The 22,273-nt window shown below is 35.9% G+C and overlaps 3 protein-coding genes across 9 annotated transcripts; 2 read left to right on the plus strand and 1 right to left on the minus strand.

Moving 5' to 3' along the window:
* Positions 1–4,577, plus strand: LOC111498377 (two-component response regulator-like APRR2). Of its 5 annotated transcripts, none has more exons than XM_023149592.1 (12): positions 1–256; positions 828–1,145; positions 1,233–1,312; positions 1,449–1,515; positions 1,660–1,706; positions 1,793–1,870; positions 1,947–2,465; positions 2,548–2,688; positions 2,788–3,063; positions 3,153–3,224; positions 3,322–3,402; positions 4,001–4,577. In XM_023149592.1, exons 2-12 carry the CDS (start codon positions 1,016–1,018, stop codon positions 4,166–4,168), a joined length of 1,659 nt encoding a protein of 552 aa, XP_023005360.1. In that variant the 5' UTR covers positions 1–256; positions 828–1,015; the 3' UTR covers positions 4,169–4,577. The 5 variants fall into 5 exon arrangements, with proteins under 5 accessions (XP_023005360.1, XP_023005358.1, XP_023005361.1 ...); XM_023149590.1 differs by having other exon boundaries at positions 898–1,145; XM_023149593.1 differs by having other exon boundaries at positions 898–1,145; positions 3,325–3,402.
* A 1,962-nt stretch (positions 4,578–6,539) lies between these two features.
* Positions 6,540–11,644, minus strand: LOC111498361 (probable methyltransferase PMT14). 2 transcript variants are annotated; one of them, XM_023149563.1, is made up of 7 exons: positions 11,413–11,644; positions 10,075–10,740; positions 9,697–9,907; positions 8,848–9,133; positions 8,106–8,492; positions 7,758–7,835; positions 6,540–7,056 (listed from the first exon to the last, which is right to left on the minus strand). In XM_023149563.1, exons 2-7 carry the CDS (start codon positions 10,711–10,713, stop codon positions 6,780–6,782), a joined length of 1,878 nt encoding a protein of 625 aa, XP_023005331.1. In that variant the 5' UTR covers positions 10,714–10,740; positions 11,413–11,644; the 3' UTR covers positions 6,540–6,779. The 2 variants fall into 2 exon arrangements, with proteins under 2 accessions (XP_023005331.1, XP_023005332.1); XM_023149564.1 differs by having other exon boundaries at positions 11,399–11,644.
* Positions 11,645–14,679: 3,035 nt separating this feature from the next.
* LOC111498375 (BUD13 homolog) lies at positions 14,680–21,693 on the plus strand. Of its 2 annotated transcripts, none has more exons than XM_023149586.1 (9): positions 14,680–14,877; positions 17,765–17,974; positions 18,066–18,975; positions 19,896–19,960; positions 20,050–20,111; positions 20,254–20,357; positions 20,673–20,745; positions 20,826–21,006; positions 21,323–21,693. In XM_023149586.1, the coding sequence occupies exons 2-9, from the start codon at positions 17,773–17,775 to the stop codon at positions 21,406–21,408; spliced, it is 1,683 nt and encodes a 560-aa protein (XP_023005354.1). In that variant the 5' UTR covers positions 14,680–14,877; positions 17,765–17,772; the 3' UTR covers positions 21,409–21,693. The 2 variants fall into 2 exon arrangements, with proteins under 2 accessions (XP_023005354.1, XP_023005355.1); XM_023149587.1 differs by lacking the exon at positions 14,680–14,877 and adding an exon at positions 17,181–17,356.
* The last annotated feature ends 580 nt before the right edge of the window (positions 21,694–22,273 follow it).

The following is a 22,273-nucleotide window of genomic DNA, read 5'->3' on the forward strand; positions in this document are numbered from 1 at the left end:
AAAGTGGTTTTTGGGGTTTGTTTTTGGTGTACTGGGGTTTCGTTAAAAGGGCAAGAAATTTTGGTAGTGACTGAAAAAAGCAATATTGACCTTTCAATAGTGAAAGCAATATTGACGTTATACGGCAGCTGGGGTTGCGTTCATTGACACAAAAGCTTCTGCACCCGCTAGCTCTCTGTCTCTCTCTGGTTGAGATTGTGAAGAAGAAGAAGGGCTCTGTTTCGAAGCACCAGAGCCATTGCTTATCTCTCAGAAGGTAGTGAAAGTTGAGGCTTCTCTGCTTTAATGTTGTTTCAAAACCTCATTTTGTGGCGAAAGGAAGCCTTTTCTGTTCTTTTCTTAGTTTTTGTGGAGTTTTTGTTCTTGTTGTCTGCATGGAAGAGGTGGGATTTTAATGTTTAGCTCTTCTTTTTCTCCCCTTCGTTTAATACCATCAACCCCTTTTTTTGGCTTTTCTTTTCTTTTTTCTGTTTATTTGATGAATTTCTTGCTTGTTCTTCTTAGTTTTCTGGAGATCTTACTCCACCCTTATGGAAAATGCTTTTAATCAGTGAAAATCAATGGTTTCAATCTATGATCTCCTGCTCACATTTTGTTTCTCTCAGTTATTGATGAGTCAAAAGTTTAGATCGATTAGTCAACCAGACATGTTTCTTTAGCTTTAACTTCTCATATTTTTTCTTGCTGTTCTGATGTTTCTTTGTTTAGCTTGAAACTCATTTCAATGGCCGATGATCTTTATAAACATGATCCTGATAGTTCCAATAAGATATTTTGAATCAATCTTCTAAAACTGCATACCCTTTTGATATGTTTTTCCCTGCCAGATCTCTTGGGAATCTTTTGGTGAATAAACGTTTGTTACTTGTTTGGATTGGTGATGATCTCTGCTTGCAGAGAACAGTATCATTTGAACCTATGTTGGGTTTTGTAAAGGTTGAAGGAGCTTATTTGGAGCTGAAAAGGGGCGATCTACGACACGTTTCGGCTACGTGAGAACGATGCACAACGAGCTATGGTTTGCACTGCTAGTGATTTACATGGGTGGAAAGATTTTCCAAAGGGGCTTAGAGTTCTCCTCCTTGATGGAGACAGCAATTCTGCTGCTGAGATAAAAACAAAGCTGGAGGAAATGGAGTATGTTGGTGAGACATGGCTTGCTCCCATGGAGTCCTATCCTTGTTCTTCACATAAAATGCATATGTCTGAAACCTTTGACATTTTCATGGCAGTTGTGACTTACTGCAATGAGAACGATGCATTGTTAGCCATTTCGAGCGAACCTGAAACGTTTCATGTCGCCATTGTCGAGGTAATGGTTGATGACTGATTGAAATACCACAAATTTGTTCTTGATTCGTTAGAACATATTAAATGGTATCTGTTACCCCATTAGATGGACCATCTTGGTTAGTTCTTCAATGGCATGATGTTGCGTTTGGTTACAGGTAATGGCGAGTGATCACGATGGGGCGTTTAAATTTCTTGAAGCTGTTAAGGACTTGCCTACTATTTGTAAGTTCATGAGACCTTGTCTTGTTATTTTATTGTACTAAACTAGTTCATGTTAATTTTATGTTTGCTACTCATTCTCAAGTTCATACAGAACTTAATATCTAAGTTTCGTGGTTTCTAATGTGAGAGATTTGTTTCGACCAGTAATTTCGAACATCCATTGCCTCAGCACGATGATGAAGTGCATAGCGGTAATACTACTCGAAATTTTAAACGATTCTGGATTTTTGTTTGAGTTTAAACTTGAGATCAAGAGTTTGTGATGGCGTGTTTTCAGCTTGGTGCGATCGAGTTCCTTCAGAAACCGGTGTCTAAGGACAAACTGAGGAACATTTGGCAGCATGTTGTTCATAAGGTCTGTTAGATTGTGCCAACAAATTTCCACACATGCTTTAAGCTTCAAATTTTTCTGATCTGTTAATCCTAAGCAGGCATTCAATGCAGGCGGGAGCGCCGTCCCGAGTTCTTTAAAGCCTATCAAAGAATCTGTTGCCTCCATATTGCATCTTGAATTGGAAAACAATGAGAACAAGAATCAAGTTCCACATGAGTTGGAAATATCGAGCGGCGACAATGTTGATGATCATGAACTACTACTACTACCAGAAGGAAGTGACAAGTATCCAGCTCCTTCAACTCCTCAGCAAAAGCATGGAATGAGATTGGTGGATCAAATGAACTGTTTGCTCGAGAAAGAGTGCGGCGAGCAAGACAGGGAGGAGTCTAAATCTGTCGAAACTACTTGTACTGCTCAAGTGGAGAACTCTCAGTTATCTGACAAGGAAGTTATTAAAGAGGAAGAGAACTCTACTGATGGCTGTGGGGCTGCGAGTAATGTCGATCACGAGTTACACGATAGAGACAACATTAGCAGTTCCGAAAAAAACAAGAGCAAAGCATGCGGTCTTGGTAACCCGTGTAGGATGAAAGTAAGTGGGAAGAAGCTGAAGGTAAGAATATCCTTGAACTTGAATTTGAATTGAGATTGAATCTCCTTGGATTCTGCATTCATGTTGTTCGTCATGGGATCAGGTAGACTGGACAGCCGAACTTCATCGGAAGTTCGTACAGGCAGTGGAACAACTCGGAGTGAATCAAGCAATTCCTTCTCGAATTCTAGAGTTGATGAAAGTTGAAGGCCTGACAAGGCATAATGTAGCTAGCCATCTTCAGGTTGGTATCAAACTTGCTTTCTTTACAGTTGTGTTGGCTATCATTTTAGACATGGTCTGTGCAAAGATGAGTATCTTTACGGCTTGAAGTATCAAGCAGAAGTATCGGATGCATAAGCGACACGTCTTGCCGAAAGAAGAAGATGGTAGCTGGTCGAGTTCAAAGGATCCAATGAGGAAGAACTACTATCCACATCTACAGAGACCTGTGATGGCCTACCCTTCTCCCTATCATTCAAATCATGTAATGCCAGTCGCCCCCATCGGATCGTGGGGTCATATGGCTTGTCCCTCCCCTGGTGTTCAAATGTGGGCGCCTCCCAGTTATCCGCCATGGCGGCCGCCAGAAACTTGGCCGTGGAAGTCGTATCTCGGGGTAACATTCTTACTATAACAAACTAGCACACATGATTTGTAGGACTTTTAGTAGTTCTTAAGTTCTAAACAAGTGATCATTGCTTTTAGGTGCATGGTGAGGCGTGGGGATGCCCTGTGACACCACCACCCCCTCATAGCCCTTTCTCTTCAAATCCTCACGTGGGTATACCTTTATTTGCATTTCCAACAGACATGTTCCTATTGATTGTTCGATTTATCTAATAACCTCTTCTTTCTCCATACTTCCTGGAATCAGCAGCATATTTCAAGATTCGAATATGTTGATGTGCACGATAAAAGCTACGGCATTGCACCGAGTCCTGTTGATCTTCAACTGGTAATACAACATTGATCTTCTTCATCGCTCTGCACTATCTTTTTAAGTTTTGTGGTTCAAATTGATCTGTAATGCGTTAATGGTGGTTCACGTCATTGACGGGGCGTTAGAACTAAAAGTTGAAGCCTATGTTTAATAGGTGGGATAGTTTATCTTATGTTATAGGTTTGTTAGCTACATTGTAACAGCCCAAGTCTATTGTTAGTAGACATATTGTCCTCTTTGGACTTTTCTTTTTGAGCTTCCCCTCAAGGTTTTTAAAATGCGTCTGTTAGGGAGAGGTTTCCACACCCTTATAAAGACGGCTTCATTCTCATCCCCAACCAAGAAAAACAGCACATTATTGATTTGTTCATTTCAAGTTACATGCTACTCCTACTCCTAGAATGGCATGCTTTTGAAACATGTGGTTATCCAAGTCCAAATTTTCTGAACTGGAAAAGCAAACATTAAGAAAAAGAAGCTTTGTTTGAGACTTGAAATGGTAAAAGGCCAACCAAACCGACGAGACGAGAACCGAAACTCGTTTGATTGAGACATGTCTTTGAGTATTTTAAGGACTTCAATTCATATGAAAATTTTGTCTTTGCTGATACAGGCTGATGAGGAAATTGACAAAGCAGTGAAAGAAGCAATAAGCAAGCCATGGTTGCCATTGCCTTTGGGGCTAAAGCCACCTTCAACAGAAAGTGTACTATCGGAGCTCTCAAGACAACAAATCTCGACCACCCCTTTTCACATCAACGGCTCTAAACTACTCCACTGACAGTGCCCCATAACATAGTTTGGTCACTCAAGAACAAGAAATGTCATTGGCTGGCGGGCTGTTCCACTGTCTGGCTGACTTGGACCATCTGATTAAGAACATAAAAGAGAAGTGGGGCCCAAAACCATAGGTGACAAGGGCAGGGTCACGTGGGGGATGGTGTGAGGCATGGTGCCACGTGGTGAGTTTGACACCACGGTTAGAGTTGTGGCTGTGAGGATAGCAGAAAAAGGAGGATGTAATAATTGAATTTCATTAGATTTTTCAGAGAAGATGAGGTGGAAAAGGTGATGTGTCTTTTTCTGATAGGACCATGATTTGGGAGTCTTTGTGAAATAAATGTAAAATGACTGAATTTTTGGTGCCTATTCTGTTTCCTTTTAGGATAATAAAGTTTTGATAGCAACTATTTTTCTATCATGGAATGAATAATTGTTTAGGAATATTAGTTTTTTTTTTTTTAACCAAGATGTAAAGAAAATGTTCTTGAAATTATCGACACATATTTCAATTCATGTCACATTGAACAAGAATGAAGCTTTATTGCTATAAATTTTAGGTGGATCAAAATTTAGAGTAATTTAGAGCTGATGTTTCTTTAATCTTATTTACGTAGTGGTTAATTATGACCATAAAGTAACGATAGTGGTTAATTATGATCATAAAGTATGAAAGTTACAATGGAAAGCCTCATGAAAGGTTGAGAGTTTTCGTATTGAGGCTATATAATGGCATGTATATTATTTTGTAAGATAGACTTGGAAAATACTATGAAAGAAGTATTTGGGAAGTATTTGTGCTTCCCTTTAGCCAATGGTTAAGTTTCTTTGCAATTCTATGTAGTTTAGGTTGCATGTAGAATTATTCAAGCTCGACATGATCAATCTTGTTTGTGGAATAATTCAAATCTCAAAAAAATGTTCTGGGTTTGAGATATTTGATTAACAAGAATCATTCAAGCTAAACATGATCGATCTTGCTTGTGGAGTGATTCGAATCTCAAACAAGTGTTCTTGTCTTGAGATATTCGATCATAATTTGAATCTTACTCCCTTTGTATGATTCCCTGTCATTTGATATCATAGCCCTTATGCTGATTCCATATCATTTGGTATCATAGTTTTCCTATTGGACGGATTCCATATCAAAATAATAAATATAACTAATTGTATCTAAAATACTAATTATTAATTACAAGCCTATAATTTTTTGTGAAGACAGTGTGAACGATATACGATATGTCTCATACATTTTAAATTACGCCTTAAGGGATTGTTAAATCTTATTTTGTTTTGTGTTTTATTCAGGAACTAGGTCTCTTTAAAAATAAAATATTTTAAAATAATTTTGTATATGTTTGGAATGTTATGACATGTGATGATCTTGTTTTTAAAAGAAAAAGTAGGATTGTTACATCCAAGCCTCGAAAAACCTTAATAAGATAGACGAGTTCAAAGGAGCTAAATGACGAGAACTACTCGGAGGAGCTAGATTATGGGGAGGAAATGAGTTTTGGGAGGGGTTTGACGATAAGAAATTAGGATCTCCAAGGGCTAGATCATGAAAAATAATGAGTTTCAAAAGAACTAGATTATAAGGACTCGATAGGTTCCCATGGGTTATATGACGAGGAATAACGAGCCTCGAAAACCTAAAATATTACACGAGTTCGATTGAGCTAAGAAAGCCTAGTTGCTAGCTTCTCAAAACCTAGTACTTAAAAACATGTAATAAAATTTATGAACGAAGAATTATTTGGCATAAGATTTAAGAATGATTTATGAATCTACGAGTAAACTACTTATTGATTATTTTTTATACTTATTCATGGTGTATTTCTTTTATAGATCAAATATGAGCTGAGGAGTCGTATATTTGAGTCCTAGGCCTATAAAATCAAGATGGATTCATGTCGTGATTTTGACTCCTCCCACATTGTTACGTACATGTTTTTTTTACTATTTTGTGAACGATTTCTATAGTATGTGAATGGTCATTTGAATTATATTGAAATGTATATTTTTAAATGATTTAAGACTAAAGAATCAATTTCCAATCGTTTGTTAGCAGCATGTGGCTTAAGATTCTCGAAAAGCGGGTCATTACAACACTCCTTAAGAAAAAAAATGATGATATCTATAGCCTTACAATGAACAAAAAAAAAAAAAAAAAAAAAACTATTAACTTTTCATCCTATATAGAAAGTTTAATTACAAGTTTAATATTTGAACTTTTATATTTGTATTAAATTAGGTTCTTCGAGTCTCTTAAAACTCCATTTTTTCTTTCTAATAGATCCCTAAATTTTAAAGGACGTCCAACAAGTTGTTAAGCGACACAAAATTCAATTTTGGATAATAAGAAGTAAATGTGATAAATTGAACTGTTTTGGCAATAAATTATGAATAATGAATATGCATCTTCAGCAATCATTACCCAATTACTTGGGGAAATGAGATTATAAAGCATTATACAAGTTCTTTCTATTTTACCAATAACACTATATAGCTTAGCTTACAAGTGAATAAAATTTTTAGAAAAAGGAACAAAAACATCCTTTGGAGAGGCTGCTAAAATTCTAGCATTTCTTAGCTCTCTAATCGGATCCCATCTATTCATCACTGGATGTGCTGTTGTTGTTCTTCTGTGGGCTGCTGCTGCTGCTGCTGCTGCTGCTGCTGCTTACAACCCAGTACTGTTTAACAGCAACCAATATCTTCTTAGGCACAAGAGGACCGTCCTCGTCATCCATCAATTTCACGTCCCATCTCATGCCTGCAGCTATTATTTTCACCTTATTCAGGACGTCCACTCCGTCTCGGAGGATGACGATTCCCTCTGGCCTCAATATACGGTCCATCTCTAGAAGTATGTCTTCGATATTGCACCTATTTATCATTTCAGATATGTAATGTACTGGTTGTTATATGGAGCTAAATGTGTAAAATCTTGAACCATACTGATCAAATGGAAACTAAACTCAAAACTCACGTGAAAATGTAATATTTTGAAATCGAAGAACCAAATGAATATTAGCTTAGGAATCACACCTCCCCACAATAGTATGATATTATCCACTTTGAGCATAAGCTCTCATGACTTTGCTTTGGGCTTCCCCAAAAGTCCTCGTACCAATAGAGATAGTATTCCTCACTTATAAACCCATGATCTTTCACCAAATTAACCAATGTGAGACTCACTCCCAATAATCCTCAACATATTATACTCAAAACTGGATGCGAAAAATATTTTTCCCTAGTTTGATTATTGTGGTCAATCCTAAAAGCTAAAACTTATAGGTACAAGTGGCTTGGGAGTGGAAGAGAACAAACATCATGCCCCCTAAGATACCTTTTTAAGGCATTTCTTGTCAAGCAACAGATATAAGAAGGAAGAACTTTAAACGTCTAATGGGTTTGTTCATGTTGAGACTTGAGCACAAAAGTAACCTTTTCAAATATGTTTAGATTGACATGACAAAGATGTTCACTCCAGTGGGAGGCTTCCTTTGTTGTTAGGTAATATTAGATACTTGATCAACGACTGCACTCAAACTATGATTATGGATGAAGAAGATTAAAGTACTTACGTGTTTTCATACAGGTCGAATACGCCACTCCCATGAATAAAGTCGTACGTCCTTGGGTAAGTAGAAAAGCCCTCACACCTAGACAAAATGAATGCATATGGATCAGGAACTGCACCTATCTATCTTCTTATATCAAAATGAATGCCAGTGAGCCACGGTTTTTTCCAAGACAGAAGGCCTCAAAAACAGGCAACCAAGTTACTCAATCAGTCAAGTGTAATTCCACTTAAAGGTATGTTGTGATTTCTTTGAACTATCTATGAATACAATTTAGTCAAAGAGTTGTTTTAGATAGATTACTCAATAAAATGGCTTTAACTGGAAAAGGAAAGTGACAGAGGAACGTACCAATCATGATACATGCCAACCAGACCTCTCTCGTATATGGCTCCCAGAGTGTTCTTGGAAATTGTAGGTACAACATTCATCACCCAAGAATTTTTCGAGTGAACTGCAGCTGCAAATCCACCGAGGTTTGCATTCATGTCCATTATATTCCTGTACCTTGGGCTGCCAATCAAGTTATTTACCCTCTTGTAAACATCAACATGCTTTCTCCAAATTTTGTTGTCGTCTTCAAAAGATTCAGCTGTGACGTCTGGAATCAAACCATTGGATATTCGGGGAGGAACAGCAAAGAGCCGGGCAGGAAACTTTTCCAATTTCCCTCCCGCTACTTCTTCATCACTACTTACCTCGGGAAAAGGGGTGATGCATGCATCCATTTTCTGGTACCTGTGAATTCAATACAGGAAGAGGAGGAGAGTGATAAGGGTCAAAATTAGAAAAAGTATACAAATTCAAGCATTGCCTTTAAATTTTATATCTCTCTCCTATTTGAAATAAGAATACGATGTTAAATCGATCATTTCTGACCACAAAACGAAAACAAAAAATTAAATGGTTCAAACGGCACCGAGACAGCCAAAATACAATACTATACTGGCTTCCTTTGAAAGCAAAAAGAACAGAGCATGGCAATGGCAAATGAGTACTAAAGCAATGTATGAAGAATTTTCTTAAGGCTGTAGCAGAAACATATATCAAACGATATGCATAACATCAGAGAGCGTTTTGAACACAAACTCACCAGACATCTTCAGACTCATTTGGTTCACACATTTTTGCAGTATTCTTCCTTTTGCAGGATTTGTCACTTTCCTTTTTCCTCCAGATGGCAATATCTTCCTTCTCATATTTTTTCTCCCAGCAGAGTTTCTCGGCTAGCTCTTCGATTTTCTTCTGCTCTGCATTTAGATCCTCCTTAGTGCGTTTCCATGTCTGGTAATAGGTCTTCCAGTTGATTGGAGGGCCAGATAGGATCCAATAGCCACCAGGTCTCAGGACTCTGTCAACTTCCATAAGATAGATACCATCTGTATGCACAAGTTCATAGCTTAGAGATGGATTGATACTCAGATCAATGTAAAATCAAAAGTTGATGCATACCAGGGCCTTTGAAATTAGAATAGTAATAGAATCGTTCATTTTCAAATTTAGTTCCTATGATTTTAAATATTATAACTAGTCCATCTAGTTCATTAAAGCCCTCATAAATAGTCCCTACAATAGAGACTATTTACGAGAGTTTTATCAAACCATAGAGACTATCTATAGGGTTTTAGCATCAATCAAATGAGGCTCAAAACTCTTCAAGCCAACTTCTAACGAGCTAAGATGAACTTTTTAAACGAAAAACAGAGGGTTTTATGCATAAAACCTATAATAGTTACCTGCTAGGTTCTTTGGCTAGAGAGTATTTATAGAATTTTTATAAAACTTGTAATGATACGGTTTCACCATTGACTTTTTTTTAATTGCTTCTAGCTTATCTTAGATAAGTTTGAATTCTTATTCAAGAAATTAGAGAAACGAATTGGAAGCCACATAAAAAAGTTAAAACAAGATATAATGGAGTTTAATCGCTCCAAATACTAACCATTTGAAGTCCATGGTATAAGGCATCGCGAACACTGAGCCATATCAAAGGCTCTAGATGGATATGGAAGGCGTATACTACCCAACACGCCAATAATAGCAGGTACACCACGTTCCAGTGCAAACTGTATTTGTGCTTCGTGATTGTCCCTTGGTGCAAATGACATAGCTAATACATTTCTGCTGAACAAATACGCACCCCAACTAGCAACCTGTGTCAAATTTGGTGTAATTATGGCGACAACAAGAATGTTCAAGAACTAGAATCTTAAAATCAGTTCAGCAGCTGGGTGAAGATTAAAAATGTAATGCTACAGAACACTATAAAAAAAATCATTAGACAAGAAAGATAGTTCAATAGTTTTTGTTAAAAACATACCCCACAACCAGTATCCAGAGCTGTTCTAATGGAACCATCTGCAATTGGAATAACTGACGATAGTTCATCAATATATGCATCCGCTCCTTGAGGAAACATTGTCCCACCACCAGGAAATCTAAATACATTGCCCTGAAATTCCACCCAATGCTGATTTGCCTTCTCAACTGTCAGGCTCTTATATGGAACATTGACATAATGAACATAATCACGGCCTTTAGGCCAGGGAAATGGAGGCATATAACCTTTGGGAGCTGGAACAAGACAGTGCAACTTTTCATTTACTGGAGGACAATGCCTTTCCCTGTATATCATATTTTCTCTTGGGAAACTCATAGCTCGGTCTTGTTCTTGGCAAGGTGTATAATCTGTGTACTTTATGTCGCATGGTTTGAACACCTTTTTTTTCGGCTCAGAGGATTCGGTAAGTTCGATTCTGTGATGAGCCTCAAAGTCTAATTCTTTAACAGTGTTGCAATTTGATAGCCTGGTAACCTCCATTGCTATGCTATCTCCTTTCCCAAATCCACTTCTCTGCCATGCTCCCAAAATGTAAAAGAAAAGACACAAACCAATCACACCAAATAGAGATATTGAGCACCGGTTTCGGTTCACCGGCAAATTACTCTTCGACCCCATTATCTATATGCCACAAATCTTTCAAATCTGCAACGACATATCTAACTCTTAGTAGCATGGACTTGAACTAGAAGCCATGATCAAGCAATTAACGATGATTTGCATCAATGTTAACATATGGCCAAAAAAATAATCAAGGGAATCATCATCAAACGTATAATTTTCACTTCAGTATGCATTTAAAGGTTATAACAACTTATACTTAACAGATCATACTTCAATAATCACAACGAAACTACAACACAAACAGAATACCACAATCCACAAAAACTGATAGCCATCAATGAAGTTACCGACCACAACTATCATTGATTCATTCTTATTTCTACAAGCAATGCATGTCCATTCACAATAAGAAGAAGAAAATTTAATATTCTCCAAGAAAAGATTCAGAAAAACTCAAACCAGCTTAAAATAAAAATCACATCGAACAATATTTTGTTCAACCGTACAAAACCGACAGCTCTGGTCGCCTGCTTTCTCCTACCAACTTCAGTACAAGGGAAAGATTCATCACGTTCATCACAATACAATGGCTAAGCAGATTCAAACACAATGAACAAAAGATCATCAAAATGAATAAAAACAAATTGCTGTAACGGTTGAATAGGGAAGATTTAACGGAAGAGAAGGCAGTAGCTAAGATCTAATAGATCAATAAACTTGAAAAACAAAATGACAATAACGTCAAAAGGGTACCTCGGCGATCTCCGACGATGCTCCGGCGAGATATCCGATTTGCCCCAGTGAGCAAGAGAGAGAGAGAATTTGTCCTGGACAGTGGGATTGTAGGATGGATGAGAGCGATGCATTAAAATGGGTAAACAACTTCACTGCTGCGAAGAAATTGAGGATTTTAATAGGAATCGGGAAATGTGAATTTATGGTAGAGATCCGATCGATTAACGAGAACTGAAAAATTAAAATTCAGGTTATTAGTTTCAATTGGAGGCTTTTCATTTCATCAACTGTTTAATTTTGAATTAGTCTTATTTATCCACTTTTGTTTTCTAGTGGATTTCTTAATGGAATGTTTTCCTTTGGGATTAATATATCATTTTATTTATTTAATAATTTATGATCTCTTAAATTATAATTTATAAATTCGAAAATTTCAATTAATCAAAACTATAAAAGTTCGGTTGGAGATAGATTTTTTTCTATCGGATCATCCCATTCAACTCAAAAATAAGGTTACAACTTAACTCAGCCCTACCTTAATATTATTATGAAGATTAAGATATTTAACTTTTATGATCGATGTCAGTGATATAATGTGACTTGTAAATATTTAATATTTGAGTTTGTACCGTAGATAAGTAGGATTTTTTTAAAAATTCGGACAATCCAATTGACCTGAATTTTCAAGTTGGTCTAAAAGATTTACTCAACCCAACCCAACTCGTATTTACCCTTATAATTTTTACTAATTTCTTTGGAACGAAATTATAATACAATAATCCTTGGATTACTACACTTAGAAAACTCGAAGTGAAAATTTGATTCTCGAACCTTCTAAAGATATAACTAGTTGAGTTCTATTTGATTTGTTAGTAGTTTAAGTTGATTTTGAAAATATTAAAAGAAATTGTTTTAGTATGATAATTTCTTAGATAACGATAATTACAAATTATTAAGATATCTGACCCATCAAGAGATAATTCTAAAGTAAAATGGGTATTTCGGCATAAAAATTCAATATTCATTGCTAAATTTTATTTATTAAATAAAATATAGCAATTAAGAATTAATGGTGCATGTTATTTAAAGAAATGATTGAAAATATAAAATATAATCGCAAAATTAGAGTGTACTTTCACGAAAGCACTTGACACAATCGCATTTTTAAAGGCAGCGGACTAGCGATTGTGCGGCACTCACTTTCCAACGACAAGTGAGCTAAGCCAATTTGTTCTTGCGTCGCCTACGACCAAGCGACGTATGATCAAGCCTCTAGCCTCGGTTTTGAAAGAAGGTTTTGGAAAACGAGGGTAGAGAGAGATTTTTGAAAGAGACGTTATATAAGCAAGCAAGAGAGAGATAACAACGGCTTAGCATATATAACCTTGGGTACGGCTCAAAGAAACAAACTTTGATCGAATATGAATTAAAATTAGAGCGTCGTGAGATAGTTTAAATCTTTTCAAATGTGATTTCTATGTTATGTATGATCATGTCTCGGGCTATACCCGCTAAATGGTATTAAATTATTATTATTATTTTTTGACATGGTTGTGTAGTATCAAGTTATTACTAATAAATGAACGAATGAAAAAACAGTTAGCCGACACATAAAGAGTTGTTTTCCAAGGGCCCATTGATAGCCATTTCATTTATTACGTCATAAAGATGCCCAATGCTTATTGTCAAATAAATCACTATGATGACTAATAATTGATTATGTAATAAAATATATATAAATTTGCTATTTATAGTTTAAATGGTCAAATTTCATATACGAATCCAAATTTATCTACTAGTTTCACATTTTTCTGCCCCTCTTAACTTATTTCAAACTATCTACACAAACCATCACGAATTAGCATGTTTTATCTTCACTCACATGCATTTTAGAAAAATTTCTAGAAGGTCAGTCAATATAAGTTTAACTTTGGAGTTTATATGATCGAGTTACCAAAAAATAAGGTGTAATTTGTTTATACAGATAGTAATTTTCATTTTTTTAAAAGTTTTTTTTAGTCATCTTAATTTCAAATTTGCTTTCATTCGGATAGGTTTTTGTTAATTCATGTACCTCTCGTTTACTCGAATATCACGTTTTATTCCTTGTTTGGATTCTAATAGCAAAGGTCGAGTGTGTAACTTGTCATAAAAAAAACTACTCAGAGTTGTTAATTTATGTTAGAATTGTTTGATTTTATTTATTCTTTAAACTTCATCTATTCTATTTTAATTCGTCAATTTTTAAAGGAACTTTAGTATTTAAACTTTATAAAAAGTTGTTGAGAAAAATATAAAATAATATTTTTTACACGCGTACATATATTTTTCTCCTTAATATTCAAATATTAAATATTTATTTGAACATTTCATTTTTTCCCCCTAAATTAATGTCGTTTCTTAAATTGATGCTATATTTTAATGAGTTACCGAGTGAATCTTATGGACCTACCAACTATAATTTATGCATTTAGGACAAGTTATGTTCACGAACATAATCATTATAGACAAATCAATCATTTACGAGTTATTCGTAATTTCAAGTGGGTCAAAGTAATTATATTTTACACTTTAAGTTACATTGATTATCTAATGAACAATTTGTTTATAATCAAACCATAAATTAAGTTCCTCTCAATCCAATGAGAGGGTGGAGCTCCATTGCTTGAGTTTCAAACTTAATATTTCTATATTATCAATTTTAGAAGTTCGGTCTATTATTGACCCATACAAACATCTTTAATAGGAAACCCATGATTTTGTGGTTTGGTTTTTGTCATTTATTTTTTTTGATATAATAATTTTTTTTAATTATTTATCCATCATTTTCAAATAATTTATAAAAAGCTTGAGAAAAAAATGAACAAAAATGACAATAAATTAAAATAAATGTATTTTATGTTGGAAGAAGTGAGCTAATTATATTTGATTTGTAAAATGTAATATTTATAATTAAATGAGTAAAAGTTTACATGATTTTATTAAATTTATTTATTGGAAGACAGTGATTAAAATGAATGGCTAAATAAATTACTCCTAACATTTAAGGCAAATTATTAATATTCCGATTTTTAATAAATGAAAACTAAATTGGTTAAATTTATTTTAATAATTTTTCCCTTTTAAGAACCCATTAAATAAGAATCCCATTCTTTTTAATTTTATTTTTCTTAATAAATCTCAAATAAATAGATGGATAAAAATTGAAAAATATTTTACAACACAGTTAAAAAAATTAACAATGAACGATATAAGATTTAAATTGGGGAATCATTTCTTAAGAGAATGGCACGCAAATTTACCCCGTAAAAGAAACGGAGAATCCTTCCATCTGTGATCCACGCCACTTCTTCGTCGTCGCGGCGTCTCTTCCGTTTCAGCAGCTCAGTGTGCCGGCGCCGTCATCTTTCAGCCTTCTCGTGCCGCCTAGCCGCCTCCTTCCTAGGGTTTTTGCCCTGGTTTTCTACTTTCTTGTAGTTACAGGTATTCTACCAATCTCCATCTGTCTTTCTTTTCTCTTCAAAAATAGAAATTAGAACTTGTCTAATGAAAGAATGTTTTTAATTAAATAGCCGAATGGCAACGAAAATTAAACCAGTCTTGCGGCAAATTTGGAGCTGGTTTTTATTTGGCTATTGGGATTTGCACATCAATCAGTCATCAATTCTCTTTTAGTTCATAGCTTGATTGATTGACGGAATAACTTTAACCCTATTTATTTTAGTATATTTGTAGATTATAGTCGGGAGAAGAGAATAATTTTCTCTTGTTTTGAAAATTGAAATCCGTTCCCCCAATTAAGCAATGCAACAATCAATGATACTTCGAATTTATGAAAATAAGAGCATGAATCCAGACATGGTTGGAATATGAATGTGCGAAGCTCAATCCTGATTTAAAACATGAGCCTAGACTTACATTTTTTTAAATAATTGGTTAGGCGTAATTGTTCAGTTAAATGGAAATTAAACAGTGTTCTGTGGATTACTTGTCTTTCGTATTCCAGGAATGTGTATTATTTTTCTTCCATGTTCTGAAATTAAGACAAAAGGGTACACAATTTACAATGAAGGGGTAAACTTGACACAAAAGTTTTTCCCTTATTGTGTCAAGATATAGATAGCCTGAGCTGGGTGGGCTTGGGAAAGGCCAGTCTGGACGTTCTGGGCATTTTCTTTGCAATTCTTTTACTATCTTATGGATTATCTGCTCTTGTACTTTAATAGTTCCATTATTTGATTTTATTTTGGTTTGTGCAAATTTCAAGAGTCTAATTTCCCATCTTCTATTTTCTAAATCATAGAATTTCATTTTTTTTAATCTTAATTATTTTTCTCCTTTGTTTCTTATCAAACAAATTTATCTTAATTATTTTTCCTAGTGGTTAATAGAGGCCAATGTAACTAATAAAAGGCTTTGAGAGAACGAGCTTAAGTTATGGTGTCCACGAACCTAAGATTTAATATTATACTAAGTTTCATAGAACAAAATATAGTAGAGGTTACTTGTTTGGCCTAGTTGGGTATGAATTTTGATATTGTTAAGTTGAATAGTTGGGCTGCCTTGGTTGGGTGTGATGTTGGGTCATCCCCTCATCTTACTTAGGGTCTCCCCTTGGGCCATAACCCTAGGAACAGTTTGTTCTAGGATCTGATTATGAGTAAGATTTGTAGGAGGCTCTCGTCCAAGAAGTGTTTCTTTTTGAAAGAGGGAAGGCCTACCCTCGTTCAGTTGATGTTGAATGGTATCTCAAGCTATTACTTGTCCCTTTTTAGGATTTTCGTGTCAGTGGGGAAGTCCTTGGAATCGCTTATGAGGGGTTTTATTTGGGGAGGAATTGAGAAGGGTTTAGGGTTGCATTTAGTCAAGTGGAAGATGGTGACAAAACCAGTAGATGAGGAGGCTTTGGAAATAGGAAGTTTAAGTTCCCATAACTTGATATCCCACATCGGTTGGGGAGGAGAACGAAACACCCTTTATAAGAGTGTGGAAACCTCTCCCTAACAGATGCGTTTTTAAAAACCTTGAGGCAAAGCCCGAAAGGAAAAGCTCAAAGAGGTCAATGTATGCTAGCGGTGGGTTTGGGCCGTTACAATAACACAGTGCATTCCTGGTTAAATGGTTTTGGTGTTTCCTTCTTGAGTCTAACACCTTTTGGCATAAGGTTGTTGTGCGAAAATAAGAGTCACCCCCTCTAAGTGGATTGGAGGTCGGCTAAAGGCACTTTCCAAATCCCCTTGGAAAGGTATGGTGAGGGGTTTCTGTTTTTTATTTTTTATTTTTTATTTTTTAATCAATTTGTCTAGTTTCCAATGGGGGATGGTAGAGACATTTTTGGCTAAAGGGTTGGGTAGAATCCTCTAATCTCATTTCCCTCGTTTGTTTCATTTATCTTCAACGAGAAGCCATTCAGTGGTAGATGTGTTGCCCTAACTCTATGACCTTTTCCTTCGCCAGTTTTGGGGTTCCGCCATGCTGTCTATTAGGGAATCGTCAAATGTTATTGACCTTCTCTCATTGACTGGGGAGTTTTTTTTCATAGTCTTGGGATACTGATGTTCGTCTTTGAAGTCCTTGTTCATTGGAAGGCATCCTTCGTAAATCTTTCTTTCTTTACTTGGTCAATCCCTCTCCCTCAAGTGGCGTCTTTGTCTCGTTCTGGAAGGTGAAAATTTCAAACAAGATTAAGTGTTTTGTGTGTCAGGTTTTCCACAGAAGTGGTTAACATCTTGGCTTGGGTTTCAAGGAAGTGACCTAATTTGCAGACCTTATTGCATATTTTGTAGGCGGGAAGTTGGGATCTTGATGATATCCTCTAAGCTGTGATCTTGCCCATAGTGTTTGTAGTTATTTTTTTTTAGGAGTTTAGCTTCACCATTGCTAGATATAGGAGTTGTAGAGAGAAGATCAAGGACTTCCTTTTACATCCTCATTTTCATGAGAAGTATGGTTTTTTTAGCAGGTACAGGTGTGCTCTATTTTGTTTTTGGAGGGAGAGGAATACCAAAGTCTTTAGAGGGCTTGAGGGGTTTTCAAGTGATGTTTGAGTTCTTGTTAGATTTATTGTGTCTTTCTTTGTCGGCTTAAGTGGTTAAGCTGTTTTGTAACTATCTGTTGAGTCTTATTTGGTTGATTTGGAGGTCCTTCCTTTAAGTTGTCTCCATCTTTTGTGGGCTTCTTTTTTTTTTCTTAAATCAATGGAAGCTCAGTCATTCACAAAATATAATTTTATGCTACTTTGACATATCGTCCCTGTGATATCTTTTTGTATAAATATATTCTTTTTGAAGTATATGGACTCTTAAGTGCTTTATTTATTTTGGTATCATATACTTGGACTTGATTGATTATCATGTGCAATTTTGTAGAGATTGAACCATGTCTGAAAAATTGAAGTCTCTCAAGGAATATCTTAAGCGCTACGAAACTAACACTGATGAGGACAAGAAGAAGAAGAAGAAAAAAAAGAGGACAGCAACAGCAACCAAACCAAATGCTTTAGGTGTTCTAGTCGTGGATGAAGATCCTGTCTGGCAGAAACAAATAGTTATTGAAGAGGATAGTGCTCATAATTCGACTGGTGAAGTATTAGTGTGATTTATGAATCTGTATATTTTGTTCTAGGGAAATCTTGGCTGTCGTTTTTACATCCTTGTTCACCTGTAATGCAGATGAGGAACCCCAAGTTGATGAAGATATTGAGGTTAAGCGAATGAGGAGACTTGAAGAGGTAAAAGCCAAGCGCCCATATAATTCCATAAGTGAAGATGGAAGTGGTTGGGTTTCACTCCCTCCAAACCCTGCAAATTCTAACGTTGTGAGCTCTGACATATCTCCACCACGTAGAACTAGAGCTCGAAATGATACACCTTCTCCATCCCACGAGTTGAAGCCTCCTGGTGAAGAAGCTGAAGATATTTCACCTCCACGGAGGAGGCAGAGGAAACATCCTAGCTCACTTGAGCATGATGAAAAGCCCACAAGCTCTACTTATCCAAGTTCTGACTCATCTCCACCACGTAAGCAGAATGTTTATAGAGGCACACACTTACAAGGAGCTGACTCAGGACATTTGGATCATGCACAAGAAGATATTGATCTATCACCTCCACGACAGCGAAGGAAGCGGTACCATACTCCATCACCTGAACCTGATGGAAAACCTACACAAACATTTTCTCCACAATCTGATATGTCACCCCCTCGTAGAGTTGATAGGCAGGCATCTAAATCAAATTTAGGGGTCAACCACAAGGCTGCGGGGTTATCTGACCTTTCTCCTCCTCGACGCAGAACTTCAAACTATGCCGAGGATGCTTATGTATCACGTGGATCGTATCTTTCACCTCCAAGGAACCATAGGGTAGATGTGAGGGGGGATCGATTACTTACAAAGAATAATTCACAAAATCATGTTACTGATGCGTCACAAGAATCACCACCAGATCTTTCTCCACAACGGAAACAGCAAAAAGTGCCGCCTGTTTCAGTCTCCTTTAAACAGCCGCGCAAGACTGGTTTGCTTACTCAGCAAGAGTTTGGGGAAGAAGTGTCTAAAACTAATAAAGAGGACTGGACGAGGTAACAATGTTCTTGTGATGGCAGGAATTATACATCATTTTCTCTTAAAATATTCTGGTTTAAATAGTCACCTCTGAGTTCTGACTATGAAATATTCATCCATCCTAATTAGTCTGCAATTTTGATAAGAAAACTGGATGGTTAGTTGTGAATGATATAGGACGCCCTATGACCACAACATACAAGTGCCCAAAAGTTAAAATTTTAAGGGATGAACATGTTTTGGAATTTGGATCACTTTTTTGTGGGGCTTGTCCATATTTCCCTATATGATGTCCTATAAGTCGGTCCCATGTCTATTTATGCTTCATGATGGAAAGACTATGGTTTGCTGTTGACCCTGGCTTCAAACTCTCATTAAGTGCCTGTTGCAATGATCAGAGAAACTTGTTCTTTAAAGCCATTCAGCCTAGTGACCTCTCAGTATTTATTTTATTGTTCATTTTGTGAAATTTAGGATCAGCCAACCCTTCTATGTTTGCGAGGTACAACTCTGAAAACTACTGCTGTTATTTAGTAGGGTAGTCATCAAAAACATCATTTTCCAATTATGAGAACTTGGAAATACAACTTAGGCGAAGTGTGAAAACTCTAAAACATTCCCAGAAAGGTGCCTTTTAACTAAAATTAATTACATTACTATAGTAATTGCATAGAAGAATTTGATGAAGCACACCAGAAGCATGACTTTTGGCTAAGTTCAAGGAATTTAATCAAGCCTGTTGGTTGAATACAACACAGCTGCATTGTGTTCTGTTTCAATGATATTGGTTTTCTTGAGATCCATGATTTTTATTTTTTTGTATTTAAATTTAGACTATTTCTTTTTTCTTTGAGAAGTATGGTGATACGTCCTTATGTGTTGTGTGGTTATGTATATGGATTTACGAATTGTGAAATGACCATTTTTGTTCTTCTAGGTTTAAGGAGATGAATCCTTCAGCAAGTAGTAATGCGGAGCCAATCTATCGTGACAAGATTAAAGGTTGGGCAATTGAAATCTCACCTTTCTGTACCATGTAGAAAATTTTGCATTATGTGATATGATCTACCTCACGCTTACAAAAATTACAGGGGATCGCATTTCAAAGGAGGAATTCTTAAAATCGAGAGGGAAAATAGAAGAAAAGCCAAAGGTAATTTGAATAGTTATTATAATACATTGTTATTTGGTCAAATTTCATTTTAGCTTCATCCTTCTAAGGATAAAGTTCTTATTCACCTATGCTTTTATCAAATCTCATTGTCACTGCTTGTGATGATGTTCTTCCTTTTCAGGAGATAAAATTGGAATGGGGAAAGGGCTTGGCTCAAAAACGAGAAGCAGAAGCTGAACAAATGGAATTAGAACTTGAGAAGGATAGACCGTTTGCACGGTCAAGGTAAGCTGAGTACTCCTGAATTTATTTTTATCCGTGCTCCTTTGAGTACATCTGATAAGATTGGAACAATGCAGGGAAGATTTAGGTATTATCCCTATGCTTCTATTAGCTACAAGCTGAATGGGTTATGATTGTATATACTCGCCAATTTTATAATCTTTATTGTCTTACCTTCTATTTCCTTGTTTTTAAGATTCATTATTATCAGAGATGTCCTAATGTCTGGCATTATTGAAAGTTGAATCGAAGTTTAAATTTTGTTGTACTTTTATGAAGATTAGAAGGCCCTTTAATGACTGCCAAAATCATTTTCAGGAATGATGCTGAGCTCGACTCAATGTTGAGAGAGAGACTGAGATGGGGTGATCCTATGGCACATTTGGTGAAGGTAATTAATCAAAATCCTAAAATGAGTTGAAGTTTAAGAATGGACATTTGGTTTGACCTTTTGCATCGCACATCTTGCAGAAAAGGCAATCCGAAATGGCTCTTCCTGATCTAGGAGACAGCGAGAAGATGAAGGAATCAGGGTTCATTATTCCTCAGGACATTCCACCGCACAGCTGGCTAAAAAGAGGATTGGATGCAGCACCTAATCGATATGGTATAAGACCAGGAAGGCATTGGGATGGAGTCGATCGTAGTAACGGTTAGTTCATTACCCTTGCTTAGTATATGAAAGAATAGAATGGTTAAATTATAATTCTTTTTCTTGAACTATATCATCTTAAACTTTTGAAAGTTTCAAATTTTACTCTACCTTTTTATTGTTTCAAAATCACTCACTGAACCAACATCTTTAAGAAATTTGACTCAACATGAAGTGCCATTGCATGTATGTTTTGTTTCAGTTTGGTCCTTCATTTGTTGTTAAATGTGCTTGAAAAACAACAAACGCAATTGTTGAGTCTGTGTTCTGATCTTGCAGCAACGTTCTTATGTTGTTTAATTGCTCTTCCATTTAGGATTCGAGAAGCAAATGTTCAAAAAGATGAACGAGAAACGAGCTACAGAAAGGGAAGCATATCTTTGGTCTGTGTCTGATATGTAACATGAAAGGATGGATATTTCCTGCAGCAATATATCACACATCTGTTCAAGGTCATGTTCTCTTATAATTGTATGTTCATCCTTAATAGCTATTGAGGGTTTTTTTTTTTTTTTTTTTCCTTTCAAATATTACATTTTATGTGGTAATTCTCATCGAGATTCCGAGGGTAGTGTGAAAGGAGCTGTAGTTTTTTTTTCATAAACATCATTACATTAAGTTATCTTTCTTACTACATAAATTATGGGTTAAATTACCATTTTAGTTCTTACATTTTGGTTTTAATATAATCCTTAGCCTTAAAGTTTTGAATCTTAATTTCTATGGTTTGATCAAGTTTCCCAGACTGTATTTGTCACTGCCAGATGATGTTAATATTTTTCTTACATGACACGTCTTCGTTGGACAAGGGAGTGAAGCGATGACCCGACCAAAATATAAGGTATGTGTTAAGGTTAAATGGGTCGATTTACTTGATTTCTACAGTTTTATAAGGTGCATAGTTATATATAGGTTATGTGGGTAAATTTTATCAGATTGTAACTATATCTTCTATTCTTAGATGGAGAGTTTATAAATGGAACATCAATTGTTGTTAAAGTGAGAATATTCTGAAAGGAAGAAGTGTTGTTCATATGGATTTGAGAATGGAATCAGTGGTAGTGGGTGTGGCTATGGTTGAATTTGTATGGCATTAGCGTTTAGCGTTTTTCTGCTGCATTTATGTGATTGATACGAGGGTGAGGAGCGAGGAGTGAGTTCTGATTATTCTTTAAATCAGCATCTCAAGGAATCTCTGGTTTGGAATACAATCAATTCATTTCTATTATTTCCTAAGGCATTTCAAGAGCGGCAACTTTCACACTTT

This window comes from Cucurbita maxima, unplaced genomic scaffold, assembly GCF_002738345.1.
Source record: "Cucurbita maxima cultivar Rimu unplaced genomic scaffold, Cmax_1.0 Cma_Scf00025, whole genome shotgun sequence".
In the NCBI taxonomy this organism is placed as follows: Eukaryota; Viridiplantae; Streptophyta; class Magnoliopsida; order Cucurbitales; family Cucurbitaceae; genus Cucurbita; species Cucurbita maxima.